Source organism: Astyanax mexicanus, chromosome 19 (genome assembly GCF_023375975.1).
Source record: "Astyanax mexicanus isolate ESR-SI-001 chromosome 19, AstMex3_surface, whole genome shotgun sequence".
In the NCBI taxonomy this organism is placed as follows: Eukaryota; Metazoa; Chordata; class Actinopteri; order Characiformes; family Acestrorhamphidae; genus Astyanax; species Astyanax mexicanus.
The window spans coordinates 35715241-35734021 of NC_064426.1; the positions used below are offsets into that span (position 1 = coordinate 35715241).

General features: G+C 37.0%; 1 protein-coding gene across 6 annotated transcripts; it reads left to right on the plus strand.

Annotated features, from left to right (window-relative positions):
• Positions 1 to 203: 203 nt before the first annotated feature.
• On the plus strand, positions 204 to 18343 carry ubtf (upstream binding transcription factor). 6 transcript variants are annotated; one of them, XM_022665094.2, is made up of 22 exons: positions 206 to 832; positions 1655 to 1797; positions 5004 to 5055; positions 5187 to 5359; positions 5482 to 5565; positions 5772 to 5927; positions 6726 to 6790; positions 6880 to 7006; positions 7127 to 7237; positions 8220 to 8353; positions 8839 to 8980; positions 9706 to 9747; positions 9866 to 9970; positions 10120 to 10275; positions 10852 to 10998; positions 11715 to 11825; positions 12055 to 12143; positions 13180 to 13369; positions 13531 to 13578; positions 13968 to 14033; positions 14147 to 14278; positions 15964 to 18343. In XM_022665094.2, the coding sequence occupies exons 3-22, from the start codon at positions 5019 to 5021 to the stop codon at positions 16075 to 16077; spliced, it is 2229 nt and encodes a 742-aa protein (XP_022520815.1). In that variant the 5' UTR covers positions 206 to 832; positions 1655 to 1797; positions 5004 to 5018; the 3' UTR covers positions 16078 to 18343. The 6 variants fall into 6 exon arrangements, with proteins under 6 accessions (XP_022520819.1, XP_022520820.1, XP_022520815.1 ...); XM_022665095.2 differs by having other exon boundaries at positions 206 to 827; XM_022665096.2 differs by having other exon boundaries at positions 206 to 743.
• The last annotated feature ends 438 nt before the right edge of the window (positions 18344 to 18781 follow it).

The window sequence follows — 18781 nt, forward strand, 5'->3', positions numbered from 1 at the left end:
GTCTTCAGTAGCTGAAGTGCACCACAGACTGCTGCTGTGCTTGTGTTGGGCTTGGGGCTTTTTGTTTTATTCAAATTTATTATTTATATTTTCACTTTTTTATTTTCTCTAGTTTGCACAGTCTAGGGTAACACTTTCCCACGTTACTTCATAATGATCAAGCAGCAGTCATGTATCATGTTCAATTATTCATTCAATTTATTCAATTATTTATTTATTCAAACCTACATACATATATGTAGGTTATAACTCAAATAAGTATAAAGTGCATGGATGCTTCAAGAAATACACAGTCAAAATTTTACAGGAGACATTTTGTGAGATGGCTGGCTGGATAGTTAGTTCATGGTGGTTGATCTGGAGGAGCCGAGCGGAGCTGAATCTGAATCCGAATGGAGAGAGGAGCAGCAGCACCGCGGCTGGGTGATGGTGGTAGTGGTGGTGGTAATGATGGTGGGGGAGAGGAAAAGAAAGGAGGAAGATTTGATGAACATGCGGATGGAGGGAGAGGCAAAGCGAGGGAGAGAGAGAGAGAAAATGGAGGGAGCGAGAGAGCTGTGCGCTCACTGGAAGAAGAGAGGGAGAGAGGGCGAGAGATGGAGGCGGGGGGGAAAAAAAGTCTGGCGGCTCTGCGGGGACTGGAGCGCCCCATGCCCTGGACCGGCGGCGCACTGCTGGCCAACATTCAACCCTCCCCTTGTTCCACAACCACTTCCACACACACAGCACAGCGCCTGCCACAGGTAGGGCTCGCCCCGCCGCCTCCTCCTCGTCGTCTTCGCTTAAACCGACCGTCTGAGAGCAAAACAGCAGCAAGACTAGCTCCGGTGAGGTAAACGGACACGACCGCTTAGATAGAAAGCTAGCATATTTTGAGAAAGCTTTATTTTATGTTGTTTTAAAACATGTTTTGTTTAAATTTAAGGGGACTGGTGCAGGCTAGCTAACTGAACTCAGCTACAGCACATTCCGGGGTCGCCCTTAGCCGAGTTTCTCGTCTGGAGACTCGGGCAAAAAACATGAAACACGCCGACGAATGCGCTCCTCCTCTCTCTCGTTTCTTTGACTAATCTTATAGAAAATCGATAGGTTTGTTTAAAAGTAGACATTTAGAGCGTTTAAAGTTAATTTCTGTAGTGTTTATTTCTTTTTATTTTCGTATTTCCGACTGTGGAGTCCACGAGGCTGTGTGGCGAGGAGAACCAGCCGCCTCTCAGGTCAGCCATCAGGGAGCTAGCTGGGTTAAATCTAAATCTAACGCTAGCTAAGCTTGCTATCTCTCACCACACAACCGCTGCCGCCTCCAGAATCCAAAACTAACCCGGTGAGTTCCGACCCACGGCTTTAGCTACAATTTAAGCTCGTTTAAGCCCACTTTTCTTCACATTCGGGGGCGACACGGTTGAACACTGCCTGCTGGCACACGGGGCTGGAAGCATGGCGGCTCTAGAACCGTCGTCACGCCAGTGAGCTGCGCTCAGTCTCGGCTGCTGCATTTTTTTCTCGTCGTGATGCGAAAAAATCCTCCATTCGGTTCGGGAAACCCAGCGTTTTGTCGCTCGCTTCGGACCCAACAGCTTTACTAAAACAAACACGCATTTTAAAGCAGAGTTTTAATTATTTGTTTTGCTCTTTCTTTCTTCTTTTCTCCAAGCCATTGAAAAGACCCTGCTTCCCTTCTGCCGCCGCCATACGGCTAGTTACGAACACCCCGCCGCACTGCACTGCACTCAACCCAGCTACCCCAGTATCTCCCTCGACATCGGTTGAAAATCGAGCTTACGGACGAGTTTAACGGTGAGAAATGTTGTGTTTTTAATGTTTTTGAACTAAAACCTAAAATCCACGCAGTTTGTCACTGACCTTTGGGTTGTTTGCACGGTTTTAAACCTGGACTCCGCTCCGCCGGGGAGGCGGTGGGTGGGAGCCCGTAGCTAACCCAACGCTAGCTGTAGCTGGTTCTAGCCGGTTAAGCTAACGTTAGCTAGCGTGCTATCAGCGTTAAGTTAGCCAACATAACGCGTGTGTAGGTCAGTCCTAGGTCGCTTAGCTAGCTATGTTAGCTAGCTAATGCCTTATTTATAAAAATCTACATAGAATACGACAAGTAGATTTTCAAGGAGGCGACATTAAAGTTAATATTATAACTTAGCTAAAAAGAGTACGGCTTGTTTTTAAGCTGTGAAGTTGAAGTTTTAAATGAATCGATCCAGCTTAATCTGAGTTAGCTAGCCAGCGTTAAGTTCGCTGTTAAAGGGGGGTTTCCACACAATTTTATGTTGACTAACTTCGTAATAGGGCAATATTAGCTTAGTAAGAATGTGGTTAACGCTAGTGTTTTAAAATTGTAGGTAAACACATTTTGAAGCTGTTCAAGTTGATGCATATTTTCATTTGTAGCTAAAATAATGTTCTAATAACGTTATAACGTATGTGATCTTTTCTTTGCTCCCCCTCACACTCTACTTCTTAACTAAATAATAAAAATAACCATCTTAACTCGATTTTTAAATTTTCTGTTTTTGCATCTTGTAGATTCTAGCTATGTTAAAAACGGTAATTTGGAGTAATAATAAAGGCTAAACTACAGTTTATTTTCTCAAGTTAAGTTGGTGATGAGGAAAACTATGAGCAAAAAGTAGAAAACGAATAAAAAAACGTTGTTCTTCTACAACAAATGGAAAAATCTGATTAAGAGTTTACACAGAATGGTCTGCTTCCGAACAGTCCAGTCAGAATTAAACGGTAAAAAAGTAAACTGATAAACGTTGTTAAACTGATAAACTGACCTTAGCTGTGTTTGTATGATAATTTATTTGATTTTTAACAGTCCCCTATGTCTATTAGCTAAAGCTAGTTGGCTATGTCAGGATAAGAGAAGCTCGGCCATGCCGCTGGAAGAGAGCTCTGCTCTGTAAGCTACCAAACCCAACAGACGTGGGGACGGTCCGCCATTACTGTTTCACTAAGCTTAGCGCTAACCGTGGCTGAAGCCTCGCCCTGGAAGCGTCCTGGTCGCGCTTTGTGACTTAAGTAACCACTGCGTTCATGCCGAAAAACGACATTAAACAGTGTTATTTGGGTATTTGTTCGTACGCAGACGTCGAATCTGTCTCATTTTAATGGAAGACGTCGAATAGAGAGAGAGATTTATTCTCCGTCTCTCGCTCCGTCAAACGGACGTAGCCACAAGGCGCGACCAAAACCCTCCATGGCGGAAGCGAGACCGGCGCCCCGTCAGCACTGAGGCAGAGTCGGGTGGTGCATGCTGTAGTCATGATCGTCCCGGCCACGTCTCCCCCCTCGACGGAGACCGAAAGCAGATCCTCCGTGGTCAGCTGGTCGCCTCCAGCTGCCCGCCTGCCGTCGAAAACACCCGCTTCCTCCTCCCGCGGCACCTCCCAGTATCCGCTCTCCTCTCGGAAAAATCCTCCATTCGACGCGAGAACCGAGCGAGCGGCGGATCCGCGGCCTGAAATGCCCGCAGGACGAGCGACTCACGCTGGGAATAAAGCTTCCCAAGTCTTACAACCAGTTGACAAAATGGAAGATTAGGCGGATTGTCCGTTCTGGCTGCTGTCGACTGCAGAGTTATTTGAGATTTGAAACCGTCACAAGCAATGGGCTATGTCTCACGATGCAGCGTAAACGCTTAGGGGCGGTGTAATGAACAACTATTATGTTGAGGGCTGCCTTTTTATCCCAATGTATAGAGAACAGAGCTGCGATCCTGTTCAGCATTCAGATCAGTGGAGAATGACTAGGCGAATAAAAAATAAAAAAACATAGAATATAGGCAATTTACTTTCTTAAATTTGGATTTAATGTTTTTACACAAATATTAGATTAGCTTTAATACAATGGACTAGTTTGATAAAGAAACAAGTTATTTGCACCCAGGTCAAGGGAACAGTGTGTACTATTACTAATTATGTCATTTACAAACTTTTTTTTTTTTGCATGATGGTGAAGATATTGACATCTACATTCATAAATCTTGATTTCATTATCACAACCTAGCAACTAGAATCTCTCTTTTACTCACGTACACCTAATTATTAGATTAGCATTGGTTTTGGTGGTAGTTGTGTTTAGCATTCAGATCAGTGTAGAAGTCTAATAAATTTAGTTATCTAAACTACTAGATAAATAAATAAAAATACAAGCTATTTGCACCCAGATCTACATAACTGTGTACAATGTTGCCAATCTACATTCTTAAATTTGGGTTTCATTTTCACAATCTAGCAACTTGAAACTGTCTTTTTCTCACTTACACCTAAATATTAGATTAGTTTGAATACAATAGAGGTTTAAGGTGGTAGTTACTTTCAGCATTAGTGTAGATGTTTGATTTAGATTTTAGAATACAATGAGCATTTTAATATAAGTAATTTTGTTTTTGATGTTACACTCAGCATTTAGATTAGTTTGAGAATTTTATGTAGGGTTAGCTAAATGACTTGGTGAATAAATTAATGAATATTTAGGATTTATACATTTTTCTTCCATTCACTGGATATTAAACCTTTTATTCATGTATCATGCTAGCTGACTTCTGTAAGGGTCATTTTAGAATTAAGTAGTAATACAAATTACACAAATTCACAAACTTATATTTATATATATATAAACTAAATCAACAAACTAAATGAAACAAATTGATTTCCACCCCAAACAGTATTGACTGTTTAATAATGTTTGGGGAAATTCCTATTTAGTGTAACGATTGTAAGTTCAATTTGCATGGAGTGTCTGTTGCCTGTAGAATGTGTCATCATAGTCATTAGAATATATATTTTCATTTGCATATGCAAACTTTTGATATGGTTAGGATATAAAATGGTCCACAAATCTAGAATAGCCATTTTTTTCTCTATGTTGTAATTTCTGTTCTGATATATATTAATTCTTTATCTCTACATATTCCAGTTTTTAAATCTTAATATTTTGTATTGTTTTCTGTCTTTTTATTTACGTGCTGTTTATTCTTCTGGTTTCAGAGAAGATTGTAGAGAATGAATGGAGGCATGGATTCTGCTAGTAAAGAACAAGGTAAGACTAATGTAATTAAGTATGGTTGGTTTAAATACTTTTAAAGTAACTTTAATGAACGTCCTCATGTATCTCATGAACTATACTTTATGAAATAATGTGAACACTAATGTGAATCTTAATTTTTGCAGTCTGGGCTCAGGATGATTTGCTGAAGCTCCTGGATGCCATGAAAGTGAATCTTCCAGAGAAGGACTTGGTCAAGTATAAGACATCTGAAGCCCACCTGAACTGGGAGAAGGTGGCATTTAACACATTCTCAGCCGAGATGTGCAAAAAGAAATGGATTGAGGTCTCGAAAGAGGTGAGCTGGTCATTTTGCAATGGGCTTCAGTTCCGATGGTATTAAGATATTTGAAATGTACAATGTTAACAAAACTACCAAAATTATATCATTATTTGTTGTCTTGTCTGTTTCTCACACAGATCCGCAAATTCCGCACACTGACAGAGCTAATTGTGGATGCTAAAGATTATATCAAAAATCCCTACAAAGGAAAAAAGCTGAAGGTAAGTGCGGCCCCGTGCAAACTGATCATGCAATACTCTTATAGTATCAGCTTCAGAGCTGAAACTTTAAACATGGTGTTTTACTGGTAAGGGTTAATAATCTAATTTTATAAATTTAAATAACACAGTACCTCTCAACAGATAATTTTTTAGGAGACATTGGACAACTTAATGGTTAATTTTCTTTTTTTTATACTTTTTTACAGAAACACCCAGATTTTCCCAAGAAGCCACTGACACCTTACTTCCGCTTCTTCATGGAAAAGAGGGCGAAGTATGCCAAGCTTCACCCAGAAATGAGCAATCTGGACCTAACAAAAATTCTCTCAATGAAATACAAGGAGTTGCCAGAGCGTAAAAAGGTAGGAGAAAATGAAAATAAATATTAATATATTTTTCATAAGCGAGAACTAGACACAGGGTGTCTGTAAATCCTTATAATGTCTTAAAATTTTAAAGTTCCTTTACTTGTTCTTTTACCAAATTTCATTCGCAACTTGGCTAGCAAGTTAGCTTATTGATTTAACAGCAGACTGATTTAAGATGATATTCTCAGGTAACATCAATTTTGAAATGTAATCCTATTATCAGTGTTTGAACAGTTCTGTTTTTGTTTGTACAAAATTCATATTTATTTGTTTGTTTGAATTACTGATTTGTCATAAAATCAGGAATCATCAACTTACTGTAAAGTCTGTAAACCTAATATTGGTGTTTTTGTTTTGTTTTGTTTTGTTTTGTTTTGTTTGCTTATTTGTCATTTTGTTATTGTTTTTCTAAATTTTAGTCTCAAACTGGTATTTAAATATCTTAAACTCTCTTACGTTTAATTTTCCCATACTTGCAGATACCATGTAGAATACAAAAGTAATAGCAAGTACAACAAAGGGAGATAAATAGTCCTGGATGGCACAGGGCTGAACAGAGAAACTTCTGTTCAATAGGCTGGTTGTATTGTGAACCATGCCCTTTTATAAACTGCAGTTCCAGAACTAGCCTGGTTTTTATGCTTCTGAATCTCTTTATAGTCTTTGTATGCATTTAAGTTAGCAACTACATTTTCTCTTAGTTTTATTCTTCACACTAAAATACATATACTTTAGTTTTGTCAAATTTCAGGTGTTAAAAATAATATTGATTTGTTTGTGTTTCCTGTACAGGAGAAATATGTAAATGATTTTCTGAAAGAAAAGGAAGCCTTTGTTCTTAACATGTCAAAGTTCAAGTAAGTACAATTCAGTAAACGGTCTAAATAAAGATAATAAGTAGGAAACCTCAGTGCATTGAGATTTTTATTTTTAAATGTTCATACAGAGAGCTGCATCCAGACCTGCTAGAGACTACGGGTAAGAAGAACTCCAATGTTCCAGAAAAGCCCAAAACCCCTCAGCAGCTGTGGTACAACCATGAAAAGAAGGCTTTCCTTAAATGCCACGCAGAGGTAAGTGCTATAGACCACTTTTGCCCGTTTTATTATTTTATTTCAGATTTGTATGCAAAATGAGCCCACATCACTTCATAGCAAAAACACAGCAGCACACTTTCAATTCTTTGTTTTCAGGCCACCACCAAAGACATCAAGGACAGTCTGGGGAAGAAGTGGACACAGCTGTCAGACAAAAAGCGACTGAAGTGGATTAACAAGTCCCTGGAACATCTTAAAGAGTATGAGGTAAATGCAGCTTTAGCTTTGTTCTTTTGACTTTGACTTTTTTAGCACTAGTGCTTCACAATATTAGGTAAAAAAAAAAAAAAAAGTATCTTTAAAATTTATTTTTGTACTATAATAAAGCATTTTATTTGATAAATATCCACTAAACATTAGGGTTGTGACGAGACACTAATATCACGAGACGAGACACGATACTGGGTTCACGAGAACGAGACGGGACGAGATTTAAAAATAAAATTTTAAAGAAAACGTCAAAAAAGAAAAAATGACTTGAAAACTAGAGTTTTATTTGACAAAATCATATAAAGCAATCTTAACAGACTGGTTTCTCTCACACATTGGTTGTATAAGAAATAGAAATAAGAATAAAAAATAAAAATATATATAGTGCAAACAATAAGTGCAAACCACAACCAGTCATATTAAGACTATGGTTTGTGTTTTTTTTTCTCCTAAATCTCTTGTAATTTAACTATGCATAACCATAACCAGTCATATTAAGACTATGTTTGAAGTGCAAACAGAGACAGAACATGTTTTTAAATACAGTACAGAGCTAAGGGATTAGTACACCTGCCTATGAAACAGTCACGTGTAGGATTTACTTACAGTATTTATATATGGTTTGTGTCTTGTTGGTCACTCTGTTACTGTTTATTGCAGCCAGACATACAACTTAAAAGTAGCAGAAGCATCTTCTATACAAATGCCCGAATTTTCCTCTTCTGCTGAGAGCTGCTCTCACTGCTCAGCCACCACACTCGCTGCTATCGCTACTGCGTTGCCAGATCCCGCTTAAAAGTCCGCGCTAAAGGTTTTTTTTCCCCTGCGAGACAGGTTTAAGCTTGACGAGAAATATCGTCAGGTTTTAATCTCACGAGATCTCGTCACACCCCTACTAAACATCAACAAAAAATGTCTTCACAGTAAACCTCAACCTCAACCTGGCTATAGCTCCTAACCACTGATCTTGTTCTTGTAGGAGAAGATGCGTGAATTCATTCAGCAGCACCCAGAGCTGAACATGACTGCAGACGATATTGTCAAGACCAGTCTAACCAAAGCAGAAAGACAGCTTAAAGACAAGTTCGATGGCCGGCCAGACAAACCACCATCGTAAGTACATACCAAGCTCCAGAGTAGTGCTTGCTTTATTAAGTGATTTTTATGTACAGTACTTGTAGCTTCTGTTTTTTCTATTTTATTTGCTTCTGTATTTGCTATTGATTATGTTGAAATATTGCAAGATGCAGGGTATTGATTCAATTATACTACTATAACAATAATTTTTTTATACATTAATAGTTTACATGTTAAGATTGATGGCTGACAGTGGTGTGACATTTTGTGTTGGTTTGAACACAGATCCCACTCTTACAATTGTATAAAAACACTTTTTTTTCTTTTACTCAGATTTTATGCATACAATGTTATGGTACATTTAATACCAGTTTTCTTAAAAAAATAATAATAAATAAAGATTTCTAGTAGATTCTATGTGGTAGGTTCTGCTCTAGTCTTATAATAGCTGCTATTTCTAAGTTTTTCCTCATGTGTTTTTTTGTTTTTGTTTGTTTGTTTTTTCTTTTGTTTAAATAAAGAAACGGTTATTCGATGTTCTGTGCCGAGCTGATGTCAAATATGAAGGACGTTCCCAGTACAGAGCGCATGGTCATGTGCAGCCAACGCTGGAAATTGCTCAAACAAAATGAAAAGGACGCCTACCAGAAGCGCTGCGAGCAGGTCTGAGCACCACACAATTATTACTAAACCTAAAGTACATCATTAAGCTGCATGCATATTAGGGGCGGGGGGTAAATTTTAGATTTTTCAATTTATACATTGATGATTCTGAATCGATTCAGACCTGGCAACATGTACGCATTTTGCGTAGCAGGCACGCGTTTTGACCTGTCCCTCACGACATCCCATATTTGTCTGTGAGAGCGTGTCTGCAGCCGGTCACATGTTTAGCACAAATGCTAATCCAACTACCTGTCGAGCTATCCGCTCGTTTCATCTGCTTGCTTTATTTTCCTACAAACTGTCCACATAACGTCACTGTGCTGAAGACTCTTAGACATGCTCTCTGTCTCTCTCTAATTTAAATAGTATCAAAACTACCCTGATATTATAGTAGAGTAAAAAAAAAGGTCTATTATATGCTTAGCCTAGTACTTTGTTCATATTTAGATTAAACACAGATAAGCCACAACATAAAGATCATGCAGTGAGGAAAAATAAATCCTGTATAGTAGAAAAAGATCCAACAAGATCATAAGGTGCCAAGAGATTCCCACCCCTGTGGGAATGTATATGAACTTACATGAAACAAAAGGAAACACATCATTTTTGGAAGTATCAGGATCGAAAGAGATCTGCAGTAAACCAGATAAACTGTTTCAGTATCCTCATGCGCTCTCTCTCTCTCTCTCTCTCTCTTTCTCTTTCTTCTTCTTCATTTTCAGAAAAAGAAAGAATTTGAAGTTGAGATGACCCGATTCCTTTGTGTAAGTTGAACTCCTGACTCTTTGAGTGCGTTTAGTGTGAACATGCTCTTTGAGTGTGTTTGTGTGTATTTTAGTGTGATCTTGTTTAAATTGTGTTCAATGGTCTTTTGATTTGTAGAGCATTTCAGAAGAGGAGCAGCAGAGAATCTTGGCAGAGCAGAAGATGGTGGGCTTTAAAAAAGGTGGCAGCCCAGCCTCCAAAAAGAAAAGCTCAAAAGCAAAGGTCAGTTTAGCTACTGATTTTTTTTAAAATTTGTAATAAATACTTTATTTGTAAATCTGGCTTTATGAACATGTGCCTTCATTGTGTTTTTTTTTTTTTTTTTTTTTTTTTTTTTTACTATTTTGTTCTCTGATTTCTCTCACATACAGGCCACTCCAGAGAAGCCTAAGCGGCCAATCTCTGCCATGTTCATCTTTGCTGAAGAAAAGAGGCCCAAGCTTCAGCAGGAGAGGCCTGACCTGTCTGAGAGTGAGCTTACAAGACTCCTAGCCCGCATATGGAATGACCTCTCGGACAAGAAGAAGGTACTCAATAGTGTACAAAAAATATTCTGACACTCTTTCTGCAAGTTCAGTTAGGTTTTGTAGCCTAATTTTTTTTTAAGAAACTGTCAAGAAATGCAACAAAAACAAAAAACAAAATGCATACATTTTAAATTAACTGATTTCATTTTTTCCTCACATTTTATGAAGTTGTTTTTCACCAGATACTCAGGAAATTAAAAGTACATGCTATTGATGCACCAATGTGGGTATTCATGTGTAACCTTCAGAGAGACTAGACACTTAAATCAATAGATTTTAAAGTTGCATGGCCTGTGTCAAGCAGGTGGCAAGTGTAGTAACGCGCCCAGCATCTTTTTTCACTATACAATAAACACGTCAGCAAGTTTCATTTTGACATATTGGCCATATCCCAATAGAATTCCAATATCATTGTGCTTCCTTAGTACATACTAATAGTAAAATGCATCTGTGTGCTAGACACTCCAGCCTACAGATTTGTGCATTAGTTTGTTATCAAGTATACTCATATATAATGCAGCATCATGGCAGCACCAGCTTTCGCCCACAGTTATTAAAAGCGTCACTTTCTTGCAGGAAAAATACAAGAACCTGGAGGCAGTGCTGAAGGCTGAGTCTGAGAAAAGGGGAAAGGAAGAGAAAGGCAAGCTGCCGGATCCACCCAAGAATGCACAGGACATTTGGCAACACAGTGTCATCGGCGATTATATGGCTCGATTTAAGGTATATGTTTGAGTAAAATTAACATTGTTGTTTTATTCTATAAACTACGGCTCAACATTTCTCCTAAATTCCAAATAAAAATATTGTAATTTAGAGCATTTATTTACAGAAAATGAGAAATACCTGAAATTACTAAAAAAAGATGCAGAGCTTTCAGACCTCAAATAAAGCAAAGAAAACAAAGCAAAGTTCATATTCATAAAGCTTGAAGAGTTCAGAAATGAATATTTGGTGGAATAACCCTGGTTTTTAATCACAGTTTTCATGAATCTTGGCATCATGTTCTCCTCCACCAGTCTTACATACTGCTTTTGGATAACTTTATGCTACTCACTCCTGGTGCAAAAAATTCAAGCAGTTCAGTTTGGTTTGATGGCTTGTGATCATCCACCTTCCTCTTGATTATATTCCAGAGGTTTTCAATTTGGTCAAATTAAAGAAACTCATAATTTTTAAATGATCTCTTTTTTTCAGAGCTGTATGTATAGTAGTTACTATGTCACTCATAGTAAAATGATGAATCATAGAAGTAACAATCATTTAAAGTAGATATTGAATCATATATTAAATATAAATTAAATGATAGTTCTTACAATTGTATCCCACAATAAGGTTTGAGTTCAGTGTGTAAAACTTAACCTGTTTTTCTGATGAACAGTTTTATTTTTTATTATTATTATTTTATTAACCTTTTAATACCATATTAAAATTCACAGAATGACCGACCAAAGGCGGAGAAAGCCATGGAGGCCACTTGGAACACAATGGAGAAGAAGGAGAAAATCATGTGGATCAAAAAGGCTGCAGAAGACCAGAAGAGATATGAGGTAGGCAGAGATTTAATAGTTTCAACTTATTGAGAGTGGAAACTCTTTTTACATATAGGACATAGCTTGCCAAAGGCTAACGTCTAGACAACTGTCTGGTAATTTTTGGAGGACAGTTTATATAAGTAGGGTAACTTACCAGAGTGTTTTTTCTTTGACTAGAAAATCAGAAATCTTTCTTTATGTTTTTATTCTCATCCCTACCTCTATCTGCCTTCTGTTTGATCAGAGAGAGCTGAGTGACATGCGCTCTCCTCCTGCAGTGGTTGCCTCAGGGAAAAAGATGAAGTTTGATGGAGAGCCCAAAAAGCCACCATCGTAAGTTCATTTTGTTGTTGCTGTTAATCTGATAGACTAACTACAATGCAAGTTTTCAGATATTCCTGCAGAGGTGGAAAAAGTACTGTAAAATTGTAATTAAGTAAAAGTACCTTTACTTTGCTTAAATTCTACTCAAGTAAAAGTACCCATCTAAAAATCTACTCGAGTAAAAGTAAAAAAGTACTCAATTTAAAATTAACTTTGAGTAAAAGTTACATAGTTACTTTCTTTGTTTGATGTAAAAAAGTACAACAAATCATAAATTTAATAATTAATACATTAAATAATTTGGACCTTTCAGGCAGTATTTGTTCAGACCACCCCATAAAACAATTTCAGGAACAATTGGCATAGGTTTCTATGATCCATTTTTTTCTTTACTGTTAAAAGTTTATGGTCATATAGGTGACTATAAACCGTATTTTTATAGTTTTGAAGTTCATTATTATTTTTTAACTTGCCATTGCTATAATTTAACTGCTATTAACATGTTTTTAACATTCAAGCAGATAATAATAAAAACATGAAAACATACAAAAAAAAAACTGTTGGTCGTTACATACACATATGTGCCGTAAAGAACAGAAAGCACATATCGACGGGTAGCATAACTCGCCTGCACAGCTGATTCACACAGTGTCTCTCCCACCAATAATAAACACTGCTGGGAAAGGTTCAGCTGCGCTGCCATGGAGAACAAAACTCTTTTTTTTTTTTATTCACACAATTAGATTTTTTTCCCCCAGCATTTTTACTCAGTAACGGGGAGTTTTCCAATGTAGTGACGTTAATTACTTGTGTCAAAATGTACTTGAGTAAAAGTAAAATTACCTATTTTAAAAACTATTTTAAAAATTACAAATTTTTCATAAAACCTACTCAATTACAGTAATGTGAGTAAATGTAATTAGTTCCTTTCCACCTCTGTATTCCAGATATACATGATTGATATACATGCCAAAAGTTGAATTTTGGTGGGCTGACAGTACTAATTATATTCTAAGATTTGTCCTTTTGATCTTTACCTTCTCAGAAATGGCTATCAGAAGTTCTCTCAGGAAATGTTGTCCAATGGGGAGCTGAATCATCTTCCCATGAAGGAACGGATGGCAGAGATCGGGGGCCGCTGGCAGAGGCTCGCTCAGAAGGAGAAAGACCGTTATAAGAAGATTGCAGAGGAGAAACAGAAGCAGTACAAAGTTCAGCTTGAACAGTGGCTTGCTGTATGTGTTTTTTGTATTAAGATTAACACTGTTAGACTTACAATGACAGAACATTTAGAACTGTGTGTGTGTTTGTTTAATCTGGTTTATAAAATCTCTTACTCATTTCATTTATCTGTTTAAGAATTAAATAAAATTTTCTGTATCTTTTTTTTCCACAGAGTTTATCATCTCAAGAGAGAGCTACTTATAGGGAATACAATTCTTTAGTAAGTTACTCATTCATTTATCTTTTTTGGAAAGGATGTACCAAAAATTAAAAATGGCTGTTTTTTTCACCATTGTTTATATATAATAGCCTAAAAGTATTTATATCTTTTTTTTGCATAGAAGAAAAGAATTTGCAAAATTAGCACTTAAAAAGATTTATTGAACATCTAACATTTTAACATTAGTAGAATACATACAAACAAAGCACAACTTCAAAAATCAGTGTAAATAGATTTTTGTAAAGCCCTTTTCACCTATTTTTCTAAACACTGAAAGTGCCTTTTTGCGAGTCTTTGGTACATTCCAACTTTTCTGTACTGTGAATACTGTGCATATGCTAAACTTGCTTTATCATTTTTATTTTTTCTTCTATTTTCTTGCCTTACAGAAACGGAAGGGTGCAGCTAAACCAGGTGGCAGCAGCGCTAAACAGAAACCCAAGTCCAAGACCTCTGTAAGTGGGAACACTTATTGTTGCTTGATCATATGGAGTCAATCATAAACTGCCCCTGATGACTCACAACTGCAAACATTTCTTCTTATCAAATACATACTTCTTACCCACAGGATGATGACGATGATGATGACGACGACGAGGATGACGATGATGATGATGAGGATGAGAAGGATTCTGAATCATCCAGTGCAGAGGACAGTGATGAAGGGGATGATGACGATGAGGATGAGGACGAAGATGATGTGAGATTTCTCACATTTTTTAGGCTTTTATTAGTGCAGTAGAGAACTTACAGGTGCATCTTAAAAAATTAATATCATTGTAAAGTTATTTTATTATAGTAATTCAGTTCAAAATGTGAAACTATAATATATAATATATCTATAATATATAGATGTATTACACACAGAGTGGTCTATTTTAGGTATTTATTTATTCAGTATCTCAGAAAATTTGACCAACTGGTACTTTTGGCAGTGTGGGCAGTGTACCAAGTCCTGCTGGAAAATGAAATCTGCATCTCTATAAAAGTTGTCAGTAGCAGAGAGAAGCATGAAGTGCTGTAAACTGCACTGACTTTAGATTGATAATAAAACACAGTGGATCAACACCAGCAGATGACATGTCTCTCCAAACCATCACTGACCATCAGTAAATTTTACATTTCATTTGTAAATCAAGGGATCAGAGTCTGGAGGAAGAGTGGAGACACACACAGTCCAAACTGCTTGAGGTCTAGTGTGAAGTTTCCACCAATCAGTGATGGTTTGTTTGGAGAGACATGTCATCTGCTGGTGTTGATCCACTTTGTTCTATTAAGTACAAAGTCAGTGTAGTGTTTTTCTGCAAAATCTTACAGCACCCCATGCTTCCCTCTCCCTCTACAACTTTTATATAGAGATTGGAATTTCATTTTCCAGCAGGACTTGGCACACTGCCCACACTGTCCAAAATGTTGTGTATATAATGTAATTTTCTGAGACACTGAATTTGGGTTTTTTTATTGTCATCAACAATAAAAGAAATAAACATGTTTATTACAATGGATCACTCTGTATGTAATACATCTGCATAATATACAAGTTTAAAATTTTGAACTAAATTACTGAAATAAAGTAACTTTTTAATGATATTTAGGCATAAAATTATTTTTTACCATTCCTCTGAGTACAAGTACACAATGAAATGTCATATATGCAGCTGAAACAGGCAGCCTAGTCCCAATTTTTTAACATTATATTACTACATAACATTATAGTCATTATGGCTTTTGGTAAAATGTGTTTTGGGGAGGGAGGATAAGTGCACTATAGGACTCTGTGGTGTGGCCTAAGTTTTTGTCTGTAATGCCATTGTTTCCCTTTGTATTACTTTTACTTTTATACTTTAAGTAGTTTTGAAACCAGTACTTTTACTTAAGTAAAAAGCTTCTACAAACATCTCAAAAGTATTTCTACCTGAGTAATGAAAGTGAATACTTTTGAAAACTTTGGAAATAAGCCAGTGATTTTCTGCACTGGGAGGAGTTTGGGTTGTGATGAGATGTAGTAGTTTTCAAATGGCAGGAAGAAACTCAGAGCTTGGAACAACACTAGTGCTAGCTAATGGTGCTGACATAGCACATGCCTACAGAAATGCTCTAAAACAGCTAGAAATTCTTATGTATATGTTTTACCTTTTAAATTGATTTAAAAAATTTAATTGATTGCATTTTATTGAAAATTTATGCCGACTTAATTTTAAAGTATACTTATTAGAGTATATTAGCCGAATTGCATTATATTAGTTATTTAAAACTATAATAAAGTGCCCATACCTGTTCATTAGTACATTTTTAAGAAGACATTTCAAACATGGATGGTAACCCTACATTGTATCACTCAGCTGTGATTTTTAAATTTAACCTCCACATTCTTTGGTTTCCCAGAACGATGACGAGGATGAGGAAGATGATGAAGAGGCAGAGGATAAAGAAAACAAATCGGAGAGCAGCAGCAGTGGGTCTAGCTCAGATGGTTCATCAGATTCGGACTCAGACTGAGAGGGTGACTGAGCAGAGCGTGAGCCCGCAGACTGCCAGAGAGCCTGTGAACTGAGCCATTAGTCAGAGCCATGGGCCTGCACTGCACTCCCTCCAGCCACCAGAAGGAGCTCCCTCCACTGTCACCACCACCACCACCACAACCACCACGTCCACAACCTCTTTCAGCTACCATGTCTTTCAATCTTCTTTCGCTGTTCTTTCTTTTCTTTCTTTATTTACTGTATCAATGAGCTTGTTTAAGTTTAAGAAGGAAACAGAATGAATGAGGGGAAAGTATTTTTTTTTATGCAGGTGCTTTAAAAAAAAGATGCTGGTGGTTCCATAAAGCAGTCCCTAATCATCACATTTAGTGTCTGAAGCCATTAATGTAGAATGATGTAGAATAGGGATTATATCCGTTCTGTTTCCAGTCTTTTTGTAGGGGAGTAACAGACCCACAAGCCAAAGAATCTGGATTTCTTTCGGGAGGTAAAGGGGACCAAATACTTGCACTCTTAAAAAAAATGTCTGCCCTGTTTTTCCCCATCTCCTTCTAGCCATCCTAGTCACAATCATCCTGCCTTTACAAACCTTTGTATATTTTCTTCCTCCTGCTTTCTCATTTCCGACGGTGGTGCACTTCTGCTTCTATAGGTCTTGGGTTCATAATGTGGTATCTTCAGGAACAATGGTGCGATTTTTGAATTTGAATGTCTGTCCCATTTGGTTTGTGTTAATCTACACAAGCCTAACTTGTTCATGACATGTACATAAGCCACCAACAGCTATGTTTGGTGGGATGTTTTGTTTGTGGAAGACCTGGATTCTTCAGTTTGAGGAGATGGAGTTTTAATATTTTTCAAAAAGAAAAATTTAAGAAAACTTACTTGGAGTTTTTTGTAATTAAAACCATAAAGCTTAATGAAAGAGATTATGTCCTAAAATGTTTCCTTTGGCCCAGATATGTCCAGCTTTGAGAGGAGTTCCTACCGACAACCCTGCTGCTAACTTCTCGTTAGTTATATTTAGAACTGATGTTGGTGTCCATCCGAGCTGTTTTTATTTTTCCAGTTTTTTATTTGAAGCTGCTTAGCAGGACTTTTCTTTTTTTAAAGAAAAAAAAAACAATGTTTGGTTTGTTTTACATGTCTGCTAAAAGTTTAGACTGGTTTATCTTAAATGTTTGGTTTGTTTTAATCGTCTGTTAAGAGTTTTTTGACTGGTTTCTTTTAAATATTCAATTGTAATATGAATATGGCCCACAACGCTGTGCACTTATCTCAGACAGCCTCACCAGCCATCTGCCCCCTCCATGTTTCTTTTCTCCCTCTTTTTCTCATTCCTCATCCCTCGCTCTTCATGTGTGCTTCCCCCATCTCCCCCCTTTTCACATCGTTCAACCACTGATATGACCGTTGCTGTTCTACTGAGCACCAGCTCAAGGAATGTAAAGGAATGTTGTATTTAATACAGGAGAAAATCCTTTGTTGTGTGTGCGTGTATATATATAATAAGTTTTGGGTTGCTGTTTTTTTTCCCTCCCCTTTTCCGAGGCTGTCGTTTTTGTTTTTTCTGTTTTATTTCCCCTAGACATTGTATAAAGATTTTGCTGGAGTTTAAGCTATGTGCTTTTCCACCTCTTGAATCACTGGTGGTGTCTGTTACTTGCTATGTTATTTACCCCCAACACCCAAAGGACACAGATCTTTTATCAGTGCCCTTGAAAATGAGGAAGAGGGTAAGGTCTGTCTCATGTATAAAGCTGAATGGATTTGGCAGATCTGGAAGAGCATAATGGTTATAGTGGTTATTAATGATTATAATGATATGATGGTGGTGAGGAACAAGGGAATGGGACATACACAGTCCATTTGTAGATTTGATGATAGGAATAGAAACAATGAGATCAGAGGGGATGGATTTGGTTCACTGCTGTTGTAAGGTATTTGTAAATACATCGTTTTTCCTATTCTTCTATTGTTATTATACTTAATTTTTTTTTTTTTTTTTTGTATTGAGTGAACATTGTATTTTCATTTGGCCAAGCTGTCCCCTACGTGGTTCTTGTAGTGGCCAGTGGTCTGAATTTGTCAATTGCTCTGAGGGAAAGATTTTAATTTGGTATGTTTTAGTTTTTATACCCCTCAGCTGTTTGTTTATTTGTAGAAATGGCAAAAAATAATAATTTGTACTGCTGATAATTTGGAACATTTGGATGTTTTCTATAGTCGGAGGTGTTATTCCTGGAATTTACCATTTGATCAAATAAACCTGTCTTTAGCAATTGTTTGATGGTTTTATTTCCTGCTCTCTTAAAATGGTCTGCACAAAACAAATGTGTTAATTTTTATAAAATGCTCTGCATCTGAAGCAAAAACTTTAAAAAAGTAGTTCAAAAATATTTTGAGCTTGGGGAAAAATAAGGGTCCTCCCAGGTCATAATTATGAGATGCATGATAAGTATGAAATAGTAAGTCAGGGGGTATTATCTCATAATTATGACTTACCATTTCAAAACTATAAAGTATCTCGTTATGATTTACCAACTCATAATGACCTTAGTATCTCATCATAATGACTTACCATTTTATAATTATGAATTAGAATCCCGTCATGACTTGCCATCTTATAAATTACGTAGTATCTCAATAATGACTTACCATCTTTTAATTATGACTTAGTGTCCTATAGTAATGACTTGCCTTCTTATCATTATGACTTA